Here is a 12,792-nt window from a genome sequence, read left to right as displayed (position 1 = left end):
CATAACAGTGATATTTTAGGAGCCTTTTTTATTAAAACATTACCCTGTAATTCAGAGAACTGAAGAATTGCTATTTTTATAACATATCCAACTAGATCTAGTCACAAAGCGTTCCACGTAAATAGAAAGAGGCAAAGCAGTAAAAATTCCATCTAGTCTTTTAGAGCATCATTATAAGACTGTCATATTCACAAACTTTGCTCTCCAATTCCACTAAAGAAAAATTCAATACACAATCAAGACTGAAAAGTATGAGCTGGAGATGAGAACACAATGACTTTAGTAGAACTATGGGCACTTGATAAACACCATTTTCAGCCTGGACACATCTGCTTTACTATTAAGTCTCATCCTTTGCCTCAGTTTTGCTTCTCTTCTCTTTAGTTGAATCCTTCACGAGAACTGTACATTTCATTTATGTATAGTTTTATGTCAAATATCCAATACAACATATCTTGTACAAAGACAGTTTAAGTCATACATGCCCCATAGACAACACAACATTAATGGAAAAAAATCCCTGCATGTCATCTGTCACCGACCTGGCTAAACCACCAGTAGTACCACTTGTGGTATCTGTGAAGTTAATCAATTTGTTGAAATAACATTATTCTCTGCAAAGTTATGGCACTTACTCTTTGGACACAGTTTCCCTGTTTCTTGGGAGCAGGAGGGAATTTCATACAAGTGTGCTGATATGAAATAAAATTTAAGTACTGTTCACAGAAGAAATCGAATATGGCATATTTTCATCCTAAACTGAATACGATTGCTAACAAAGTTGTCTTCACTGAGATGTATTTAGACACGTGCATAAGCATTCTAAAATTCATGTTAGCTTGACATTACTGTCATGCAAATTCAGCAATGTAAACATCAACTTTGCAGGTTCCTAGCAAACACGGGTGTATAATACCTTAGCAATCAGACTAACTTTTCTTTATTTTTATAATTTTAACTAATTTCACAGTATTGTGAATAAACCTCTTCCTTCCCATTTAAATCCTGGTTTATTTTTTTGTTTGTTTGTTTTTCTCTCCAAAGGTTACCACAACATTAAAATGCAATATAAAGCACTTATCAAGATAACCAAGTCTTCTGTAAGAGACTAGGTTTTTATATATATATATATATATATATATATTTGTTTGTTTTTTGTTTGCTTTTTTTAATGTCAAAGTGATCTTGACTGAAGATCACAAGAATGTAATAGAGCTGGAATTTCTGAGTGTGAGGTCCTGGGTCTGAGACTGGATATGAAACCCAACAGTGTTAGCTGAATCGAACACAGAAATCTCTTTAATCTGAAGTGTATGTTTGTTTCCTTTACTTCTACAATCCTATCTTAAATTCTAGTAGTTTTGTTAATATTTGGACTGTCTAAAGTAAATAAACATCAAAAAAATGGCTCACCTCTGTTCAGAAAAAGAGGCACTTCAATTCCCAACTGAGGAGTTATTACTGCTTTTTGTATGAATCCATTGCTCTTAAGCATGGGAATATCACTCTGATGGAAAAACGATGCTGAGAGGTGAAGCCCCCAAAATATCTATCAAAGATGACCCCATGATTATTCAAGCAATGTAAAGCTGGACATCATTGTTGGGATGGGAGTTAAAATAAGAGATTTCTTAACTTAAATGAGAGGAAGTAATGTGTGTGTTTTAAGGCAAAAGAACCAGACTGATCAGGGGTATACAGATACAGATTTTGATCCATCCTTTGTGCAGACCAAAGCAATAGGTACCGTAAAGAAAAACTCCCGTGAGAAGAGCAAGCAGTGACACGAAAATCAGAAAAATGTCTGGAAAGATTGTCCCCTGCATCTTCGGAAGTAGTATCTGAATACCCAGGACTTTGATAGGAGGACAGGCATCAGGCACCACCTTACAGATCCTATTAGAACAAAAACGAGTCTACCTCTCAACAGCGACAAGGACTTCCAGTCAATAGAAAGTCTTTTTCAACTAAGCCCAAGAAAGTCACTCTGCACAAGACATCTAACATTTCTCTGAAGATTTAATAATACAGACATCTCTAGCAGCTAGGTAAAATGCCAAGAAAAAAGCACTTTTGTAATGGAAATGGTCAAAGACGTCTTGCTTTAAATGCACTGTAGCAGTGCAATATCTCACCTATTGCCAAAATAATAGATGTGTCAGCATGTGATCCTCAAAAGATGTAATTCCTTCATGTTCACAGGCTGATGACAATGTCTCTAAGAGTGATTTATTCAAAGTATGTATCAGTTACTACTAAAAAATATTATTTGTCCTCTGTAATGCTGCGATCGCTTTTGCTATTTTCATGACCAAACAGTAAATTGAAGAAAAAATACAAACAGCCTCAAATGAACATAAAGATAGTAAACAGGGAAAAGAGTTCCAGGGATTTATTATCAGATTGTGATTCTTTGTGGGTTCTATCTTCTGCAATATATGACTGATAGGTGTCAAAAGCTTGGCTTAAAAATTCAATCTTATCTTTTGCTACAAAGTCCTAAGGTAACTTGTGCCTGTTTCTCATCTTGGTGCAAATCAAGCACTGTATTTTGAAGAGTAATGTCTCCTTCTATTGTAGCAGCTACAACAGCAATCCAAATAGTAATACTGATGTAGAAATGAAAGTCTTTTTAGTCACTAGAGTAACCAGTGATCTGAGCCCCAACGCAAGGAAATTATACACACCTGTAACTTTCTGCAAGGTATTTATTTCGCTAGTATACCAGGGGAAATTCAGCCTAAGCCAGATTCTGGTGTGAGTGCTGCCTTACCACGCAGAAAATCCCGACTGTATTTATTTTGATGAGAATTTGACAGCATCTGGGTTAAGCATTCAGATGAATTATTAAACTGGCCTGGAGAACTTTTACACTCTGCCACATCACTTGAAAAGAAAATTAAAATTCTATTCTGAAATTACTTGAAATTATTTCAAGTGCTCAGTAACTCTGTTTACCACATGAAAGTACCAAAAGCAAAAGATTATTCCAAGCTAAATAAATATCTTATTAATGAAACAATTTCACTGATATTACTGTAACAGCATCATAATTCTAAACGTATCTTGAGATATCTACATTTTAAACTAAGCATATGACTGATCCTTATCAATGCGAACTAGACAGCTTTGCCATGTTTCTGAGTAGTACTTTACTTCTCTTATCTGGCATCAAGGAAATTAAAAAAGTGCTGTCCTAAGTCAAAAACTTAACTCTGTCTGTAAGTGATGTCATAATAATTTACCAAATTGTGATTTTATTTTACTTCAAAATACAATTTACACAAACACCTAGAGATACTACAAAATGTTAAACTAAATTCTCCAGCTTTTTAGCTTCATGTCAATATAAGCTTAAGCTTTAAAAACATCAAAAAAAGATGATGTAAAACAAGATTTTAAAAATATTTTTATATAGTTTAGGGGACATTTTATAATAATTTCTTTTCTGTTTCAAGCTATGTACATTTCAAAAAAAGTACAGTGATTGGGTTACTAATTACAGTAAAATCTAACCTCAGTTTTTGATATGTCAGATAAAATAGCATGCTATGTTTTATTCATCTAAAACTCAGAAAAAATATGAAAACTTTTAAAGCTGAAGTTTATTTCATTGCTTAACTGAAGCTTTAAATTTTTATTAAAAACATAAATTTTCACTTCAGAGAAACCCTTTGAAAGAATTACTTTATTCAAACATACGAAGTGACTGCCTATTGCTGTGTATGCTATCATAATAACATTGTAAACGCAATAATAAGATAACTTCATAATGCTGTTATGAAATCAGCCAGGTACATAATCTACTTTCCTATCTATATCAAGAGGATAACTAGTGAATTAAACATCTAAAAAGCAGGTAAGCAGAATTATAATTGCTTTGATTGCAATTTGGAAAAATGAAAAGAATAGGGCAGACCCCAACATTTCTGTATGCAATTCTTTTTATTTTTTAACTATCAAATGCTATTAAGCCATTGGTTTTATTTCCTATCCTTCCGTGACATGTTGTCCTAGAGCCTCACGTTGTCACATTGGTTCGGAGAAAAACAGCCAACTACCAATTCAAGAAAAGCATTTCCTACAGCGCCAAGATGTTTTCTCATTTAAGTATTGACCTGATCTGCCCCTGCCTCACACGCTGACAGAATCAGACCAGAAGGTGATGTGACTGCTGGCTACAAAAAGCGCGATGCATGAAGGCAAGCTTGCAAGCCCATAGCCCCTTGCTGTGTAGGTCTACTTGAATTAACTTCTGGTGTGTTTTAGATGTTCACTTCTGGTTGGATGTTTTTTGCATTTGCATTTATGCAGTTTTAACTAGAAAAAAAATGTTGCTTAATATGCATGCATACCACAAACAAAGTGCACATTCTAGTCCCATTCAAAATTGAACAGGAAGTGTTTTATTATATATTCCTAAAATATTTTAATTTCATCAGATTAATCCACACAGAAGATACTTCAAAAAGATAACACAAAGCTCTAGGCAAAAAATAATCTTGAAACAAGGAGTCAACAACAACCCTCTCAGCCAACATCTACCAGCCTGGTACAACACAGACATCTCCTCACAGCACTTGAACCACTCAGAAAACTTGCTCTTCTCAAGGAAAAAACAGATCATTCTCTCTCATTCCTTTAAGACACGAAAACAAGCCTGGAGTTTTACACACCTGATTGTCTGAGAGCACTTACCATGAAAAGCTGGACAAAGCATAACTGGGACTTTGGCAGTTACTTCTGCTGTAGGCATTGCCATTTTGACTGACAGACAGTCAAAAGATACTTGAGCTAGAGGCTCAGAGGAGGACTGATTAGTATAATTATGACATAATTTAGGTCCCATTAAGTCAGGAGTTCTTTAATGGAGGGAAATAAACTGATTATGCCTTTAAAGAACATCTGGAGATAAGAAAGTGAGAGGAGCTGGATTTCTCGTTCCTATAAACACAACAAACATGGCAGCGCATAGGCCTAAGAATTAGTTAAGAAGAAGACTTGATTTTAAGGTGAAAATCCAAACTTTCTGGAAAAAAATCAGTCTCTCAAAATATTGTATTTAAAAGTGCGAAAGCTATATTGACAAACAGTCTTGGTGAATTAACCTCGCCAAGTGATTTGGGTTGCTGTAGTGGAATTGCACACGTTGCATGATCCCACCATTATCTTGCATCATTTGAAGCAAGAACATGATTTCCTCACCCAGTTCTTCATCAAATGAACCCCACTTACAACATCAGAGCAGGGAATGGCTGACGTTGGAAGAGACCCCTGGAAGTCATCTTGCCCAACCTCCCCCACTTAAGCAGGGCTACCTACAGCCAGTTGCCCAGCACGATGTCCAGGCAGCTTCCAAATGTCTCCAAGGATGGAGGTGCCACAGCCTCTCTGTTCCAGTGTTTGACAACCCTCACAGTAAAAATTGCTTCCTGACACTCAGACGGAGCATCCTGTGCCCAGTCTCTTGTCCTGGCCCCGAGTGCCACTGAAAAGTGCCTTACTCCAGTTTCTTTACATTTCCCCTTCAGGTATTTTTATACATCGATGAGATCCCCCTCTGAGGCTTCTTCTTCTGGGCTATGAAGTCCTGGCTCTCTCAGCCTTTCCTTACAGCAGGTGTGCTTGAGTTCCTTCACTACCACTGGCCCTCCACTGGACTCTCCAGTACATCCTCATCTCTTGTGTTCTGGGGGTCACAGGACTGGATGCATTGCTCCAGTCCTGCTGAATCAAGCGGATGGATCACCTCTCTTGACCTGCAGGCAGTACCTTGCCTGATGCAGCCAAGAACACTGCTCGCCTTCTCTGCAGCAAGGGCACGCTGCTCACTTAGGTTCAATGTGGTGTCCACCAAAACCCCCGGGGCCTCTTCTGCAAAGCTGCTTTCCAGCCACTCAGCCCCAGCATGTACTGGTGGTGGTGGGGTTATTCTCACAAAATACTTTCTTTGGGACTGCCTGTCCAAGACAACCCCAGTAAATCGGGATGTATGCACCTCATGATTTTCCTTTCTATTATATAAGCAACGTTTTGAGGTGTTGCTACATGTGAGCCAATGCAGATTTGAGGTTCAAGTTGGAAATGAGGATACATTTCTTCTCAGAAAGAGTGGCCAGGCATTGCAGTCACCATCCCTGGGGGTGTTCCAGAAAAGGTTGGACATGGTGCTTAGGGACATGGGTTAGTGGGTGATATTGGTAGTAGGGTGATGGTTGGATCAGATGATCTTGGACGTCTTTTCCAACCCTAATGATTCTGTGATAACCGTAATACGGATTTTACTCCTGTTTTCTTCCAGTAACGTTATTCAAGGATACAAAGCGGGATAACCAGACTTCTTCAAAGACTATGACTGTTGAAATAATTCAGGGTTTCTATTTCCACAAATAAATAAACAACAGAGATCCCTTCTAGAAAGGAAGTTCTGGACTACCCAGAGCTCAGCTGTGTCCAAAGAATTCCTCACCAGGACACGCTGAAGCACAATTTTCCTCTAACACATTGGTAATGCAAAAGAACAGAAGAGGTTGCACATGTAATAGATAACTAAGAAAAGTTCTCCTGGTGCCACAGCGGTGGTATTCATTCAGTTACATTCCACGGCATCCAAAACATGCAACCAGTTGTGAAATTCCTGGTGAAAATGCATAGATCTCCTGCCAAACCAACCAACAGAATTCTATATGATATTTTTTGTAGCTGCACATAGTATCTGCTGCTCAACATTTGTGCTTGATTGTTATCTGGGGCTAGGTCAGAGCTACATAACATTTATTCCAGGCAGGAACAAGACAATAAGCCTGATAGCAAATACCCTAGCTTTCAATTACTTCAATTATTTACTGAGGTTTTTGAGAACTAGGACAGATCTTAGGGTGTCAGTCTACTGGAAGATTAAAAATGAAAGAAATAAAATAACTTCCATGTGCATTACAAACCCTCTAGCGGCAGGTGTTCCTGTCCATGGCAGGAGCCCTGGATACAGGTGATCTCTGAGGTCCCTCTAACTCGAACCACTCTATGATTCTGGGATACACTGTTATGTTTTGTAAGAAAAAGAGCAAAAAAGTTTCCATTTCTCCTTTCATAGGGTTTTCTCGTGATATGCATGAAATGAAAAGAGCACAAACAGGGGCAGAACGATACAAGGAGGCAGTGGAAATACATAGCATCTTCACAGAAATCCAACAGATAGGTATCCAAAGTGATAACAATGCATAATTAACAAAAAGAGGATGAAGAAAAGACCTGAGGCATCATTCAAAACTAGAACGTGACTAATCATTGCGCTGATAGGATTTCTGTCTGCAAACCACAGCTGAGAGCCACGGAGGAAGCCTGGACCTGGCTCCAGGAGGGCATTTACTGGTAGCAGACCAAGACAGCAGCTGCCAGAACCCAGCTTCTTAGGCAGTGACAGCTGGACTAACTTTGAGAGCAACAATAGATGGAAAAATCTGCTTCAAACTGAGCTGGTGGACAGCACCAACACCAGGGAGCAGACACGATTGCTGAGGTTTTGATTCCCACCAGAACTTCAGAAATGTTGATATTAGAGGAAAAATAAATATAAAAGGTTGTTTTGCCTTGGAATCCAAGGGTAAGGTGACAGAATCTCAAGCAGGATAATCTTCTGTAGATTGAGGCAAATTATTAGATATAAGAAGGTGACAGTGTTCCCAGAAAGACCACGTTTCAGAGTGGCCAGAGTTCTGGTTACTTCTTGTTCCTTAGGAAACAGAGTCAAAGAGAATTCCTACAATAGCTCACAGCAACAAATAAGAAAAACTGTATTAACGAAAGCTGTGGTTTGGAAAATTAACTATTTTGCTAAAAACAAACAAACAAACAAAAAAAAAAAAACAGTGAAATTCCCTCTCTTTCTGTCAGAACACAGAGAAGAGCTTGCCATTCATTCAGCTTGTCTTGGTTATACATCTGCTTTGTGTAAGCATGCAACCCCTATGGTGTTGAACACAGAGAGCCATGGCAGGGGGGGGGACGGACACGACAAAACTGGATATTTTTAACCAAACCAAAAAGGCAGTGCTGAAGATAGTGCCAATTACCTTCTCCTCCGTCTCTAACAGAGAATCTGGTAGTTTCTGGTAACAGAATTTGTTGTAGCAAAAAATTTCAGCATTTTTTAGAGATCAGCACAAATTCAAGAGTTTTGTTTTGTTTTTTGCATGAGATATGCTGGCATTAGTAAAAAAAAATCCAAATGTAACACAGGCATCTGAATGAAGTCCCAGTTTACTAGCGACAGAAGTTCTAGGAAGAATGCACAAGGGCACTACTATTTGCCAGTTAACTGATGTGATGGATGTTACACAAGGAAGAGAGGGGTATCTCTTCCTCAGTCCTCCTAATTTATGCCTCTGTTTTGTCAGAAATGCTGTTCCTTTTCTTCCTTCAAAACTATACAACCTGGATGTTTGCAGAGATGTTTTGCAACAGTGTAGAGATAACAACATGAAAGGATAGACTCACAGAGCAGTGCTTTGTTCAAAGTGAACAACAGATTCCATGGAAAGCAAAATCTGCATTTTGTTAAGCCTATTAAAAGCCTCCAAAAGAAATACTGACTTGATCTTAGGCTTTGCTTTTTCTTTTAATCAATTCCAAGTAAAAAGTTAACTCCCGGTAAAATTGCAATACCACAAAGCTCACAAAAATGTCACAGTCATAAAGGGAAGAAAAGAAAAAGGAAGAAGAGGAAGAGTCTAAAAGTTTGCTTGGAGCACACCAGCATACAGAGTAGCCCTGGTAATATCAAAGGCTCTTGCCAGCAGACAGTTATTTAAAAAGGTGGATGAGTTCAGAATTCCCAATTTTCTCATCTTCCATGAGAGAAAGCAAAGTACAGAAACACACTTCAGCTATCCCAGACAACTGAGGAGCCTCAACATGAGCATCACGTTACACTATGCCCCAAGGGGGCATCTTCTGAAATCCTTATACAGATCAGGATTAAGTATGATCCCCCTAGGTTCTCTCAGACGAGGGAAGGACGATGCATATGAAATAACTTGTTATTCTCTAAATGACTAAAGTTATGAAGAGAGAACAAAGATCTAACTTGAAGACATTGTTTCTTGCTCCTCTACTGTAAAGCACACCAACGTACAACTCACAAGCTAGCTTTGTTGTTTATGAAATCCTACAGAAGACACTGTTTAAATCAGTAACTTTGCAGGGGTTATTCCCGTGCCTTCCAAAATGACCATCTCCTCCATACACACAGCCCAGGCTGGAGAGGAGATCTCATCCTCTGCAAACACAGTAGACATTCATCAGGTTATGCTGCAGGCAATGGACAGCACTATCAAAGTAAGGCAGCTGAGATTTCATGGAGACAATTTACTCCCTCATGTAAAAAGCCTTCAGGAAAGTCTCAGCTACCAGCATTCTCTAAAGGTGCAAACCTCCAGAGTGCTTCTACAGCTGGGTGACGTCTTCCACAAGTGTCCACACACACGCAGGAATCAATAACAAAAAGAAGTGCTGATGCACAAGAGAAGGGATAGAAATTAAAAAAACAAACAAACAAACAAAAAAAAAAAAAACAAAAAAAAAAACGCTCAGAAGAGATAAAAACGAAAAGATCACCAGAAGCAAGAAAAGTTCTCTTAGAAATAGGTCGCAGCTGAATGACTAAGATTGTTCAATTCAAATAAAACCAGAAAAACAGACGAGGCCCTAAATGATCCTAATTCCTCTCTTCTAATACAAAAGACCGTTCAATAGAACTAAAACACAAAACACGGAAAGAAAGCTCTCCTCTTCTAGGTACACAGTGAACTCACAGGGTTAAACCAAAGCTAGAGGTGAAATTGTAATCGAAATTGAGATGAGACATTTATACTGGAAATAAATTACATCTAAACATCTAATCAAAAATTTTACACCAGGTTTATAGATTTTTGTTTAATAAAAATACTTTAAAGTCCTCAGCAGATAGAAGCCAATCTAACTGCCAGAGCTAGACAGAAATTTTCCCCAGAACAATATTGTCTAGCTGTCCATTCATCTAATATGACTGTCTACTATTAAAGATAAGGACTGGTCTCTGGCTTAAGAATTGCAATTCCTCTCTTCCTGACTGCTGCTTAAAATTAGAATGTCGTTCAGTGCATGCTAATGATACAGAAGTTCTCATAACGAGGAGTACTAATAATACCACCATGAAGCATGCAATCTATCCTTCTCTGTCTTCATGGCTACACAGCTATGCTCACTGAAGTTTGATTCTCTAAATACCCAAGTTTTTCAGACATCAGACCTGCTTTCACAAATGCGATTCTACACTTGCAAAAAGACTACCAAACCTCCAGTCGCTTCTGCTAAAACAGCAGAAGTGTCTCAGCATTATGACAGTACTTGCTGAGCACATTAAAACACGACACATTATTTTTTTCTGATATGATAATTGAATTTAAGTAATGTTGATTGTTGTATTATATAATCCCACTTCTGTATCCATTTTATGGTATTTTAAAAAATGCAATACTTTTCTGCAACAATTGTTTCAAAGATTGAGAACTAATGTGTTTTGGTACCCAAGTTTAGGTAAGAAAAGTACGCGATGTTGATATTTAAGTGGTACAATGTTGCTTTTAGATAAAGTCAAGAGAAATACACTTCACTGACTGCAAGGCTAACCTTACTATCAGAATTAGCCATGCTGCTTTTAAACTGAATATTCTTCTTTAAGCACACAAACATTTCTGCAGAGCTTTTGCATTTATGAGTTGTGCAATTCTAACCGCATAAAACCACTTTAACATATTTACAATTATTTTTCAACTTCAGTACAAGTCAAAGCAGGAGAAACTCCAGCATGCTGGATTCCATACAAACCAAAGTACATCCCCTAAAAGCACCAGATAAGGTCATCGTAACATTCTCTGATTTTCTCTCTCTTGACAGATTTTCTTAGTTTTAGTACTAATCTGAGTAACGAGCTCAGTCACATTTTTGGCCAGATATGGCATGCTGCATCAAAACGCAGGGAGAGGAGGTGGCAGGGAGGGAGGGAAAAACTGTTACCAGAGGATACCAGTCCCTCCTTGGGGCTGAAACCACACCAGTCTCACAGTAAGTCCTGCTGAAACAACCAGGGCTACCCAGAGGCGCCGTGGAGACACAGAATTAAAATATTACACCACGGCAACCTTGGATCTTACTCCCTTAGCACGATAGAAGTCATGCCCCTGGATTTCCCATACCTGACACCACAAATGGCTAACAGCACTTTAGAAATACATTTTCCTGGATTAAGAGAACATTGAAGCATTAAAAGACGCAAACAGCACTGATTCAAACTCCTGATTCAACACCCAGCACTCAAGCAGAGCTGTCTGTGATGGTGCACTGTCTTCCCAGCTTTTTCTTCTCATTTTTAAAAAGCACCGAGAAGAAATGCACTATAGGCTTGACAGCCCAGTAGGGGACATTCACAGCCATACTTCAAAAGTACTGAAAGTCCTTCGTGAGGGTTTAAACCAAGAAAAATGCGGCTGTGATGGCCGATTTCTGGCGTGTACAAAACCCTGAACGAAGGACCCGGCATCAGCTCTGCCCTCTGCACGCCGTACCTGTTACTTACGAGTGACACACACACACAGGGAAGGCACGGCTCGGAGCGCTGAGCCCCGAAATACAACAAATTCCGTGCTGTAAGTGACTGACCAAATCCCAAACCGGCTGCTTCCAACTCTCCGGCACAGGACAAGCAGAGACCCGAGCTGGCGATCCCCCCGCACTGACACCTACCGGGGGCAGCGCCCGCATGACTCAGGCTCGCAGCCGCCCTTCACGCTCCCGGGCAGCCCCCGCCGACCCCTCGGCACCGCCGGGGCCACGACGCGCTCCGGGACCCACGGTTAGAGACCCCGCGGGGCTTCTCTCGGCTGCATCCTGCCGCCGTGCTGATGCCCTTTAGCAAACCAACTTCGGCAGCCGGTCCCTCTGCCTCGCACGGCCGGGCCCCCCCTCGCCTCCTTCCTCCTCCTCCTCGCCCCCCCGCCGCCCCGGGAGCCCCGGCCGGGCGGTACCTGATGATGTCGTCCTGGTGCCCCAGGTAGAATTTCTGCCGGTGCTCGCGGGGGCTGTAGACGACGCCGACCCCCGCCACGAAGTAGACGATCTCCTTGGCCGCCGTGTAGTACAGGTTGTTGCGGCACTGGTGGCCCCGGTAACCGTAGACCCACTCCAGCCGCAGGTGGCAGCCGGGCGCGCTGCGGTCAGCCATGGCCCCGCCGGGCACGCCCCGGCGCCCCCCCGGGCTCGGCTCGCCTCGGCCGTCCCTGCCTTAATCCCTGGCGGCCGACATGGAGGCCCGCCGCCGCCGCTCGTCCGCAGCCGCCGCCTCACAGAGGGCGCCGCCGCCGCCCGAGCCCGCCCCGCCGCCTGCCGCCGCCTGACATGGCTGCAGCGCGGCACGCGCCCACGGGGCGCCGCGCGAGCCGGCCCCCCCCGCCGCGCCCCGGCCTCGCAGTGCGCCTGCGCGGGGACAGCGCCGCCAGGCGGCAGAGAGGCGAGGGGAGGGAGGGGAGGGAGGGGGCAGAGCCTGAGGAGATGGCGGCCTGAGGAGGGGCTGAGCGGCTGCCGGGCAGGGGGAGGAACGAAGGCGCTTCCCCATCGCACCTTCTTGGTTCTTTTTTTATCTTTTCCTATGCTTTTTATCTATTTTTTTTTTTTTTTCCCTGTTTTTCTTTTTTTTTTTTCTGACTTGGTGCCCCTCAGCCTACCACAGCTACCTCGTCATGTTCCCACCACTCACCC

At 41.3% G+C, this 12,792-nt stretch overlaps 1 protein-coding gene across 6 annotated transcripts in view; it reads right to left on the bottom strand.

The window, feature by feature from the left end:
• The window catches only part of EML5 (EMAP like 5), a 111,215-nt gene extending 98,716 nt beyond the window's left edge, over positions 1–12,499 (bottom strand). For 3 of the 6 annotated variants that reach the window (XR_011096913.1, XM_068682991.1, XM_068682992.1), the window contains exon 1: positions 12,063–12,499. Coding sequence is in view for 5 of the 6 variants with exons in the window: in XM_068682991.1 (XP_068539092.1) it covers positions 12,063–12,259 (197 nt within the window). In the remaining variant the exon portion in view is untranslated. The remainder of the gene's footprint in view (positions 1–12,062) is intronic. The other 3 variants (XM_068682987.1, XM_068682988.1, XM_068682989.1) reach the window with 1 other exon arrangement.
• Positions 12,500–12,792: the final 293 nt, after the last annotated feature.

Source organism: Anas acuta, chromosome 5 (assembly GCF_963932015.1).
Source record: "Anas acuta chromosome 5, bAnaAcu1.1, whole genome shotgun sequence".
NCBI lineage: Eukaryota > Metazoa > Chordata > Aves > Anseriformes > Anatidae > Anas > Anas acuta.
Note: the sequence above shows the minus strand (reverse complement) of the source record. Positions and strands in the feature narration are given on the sequence as shown.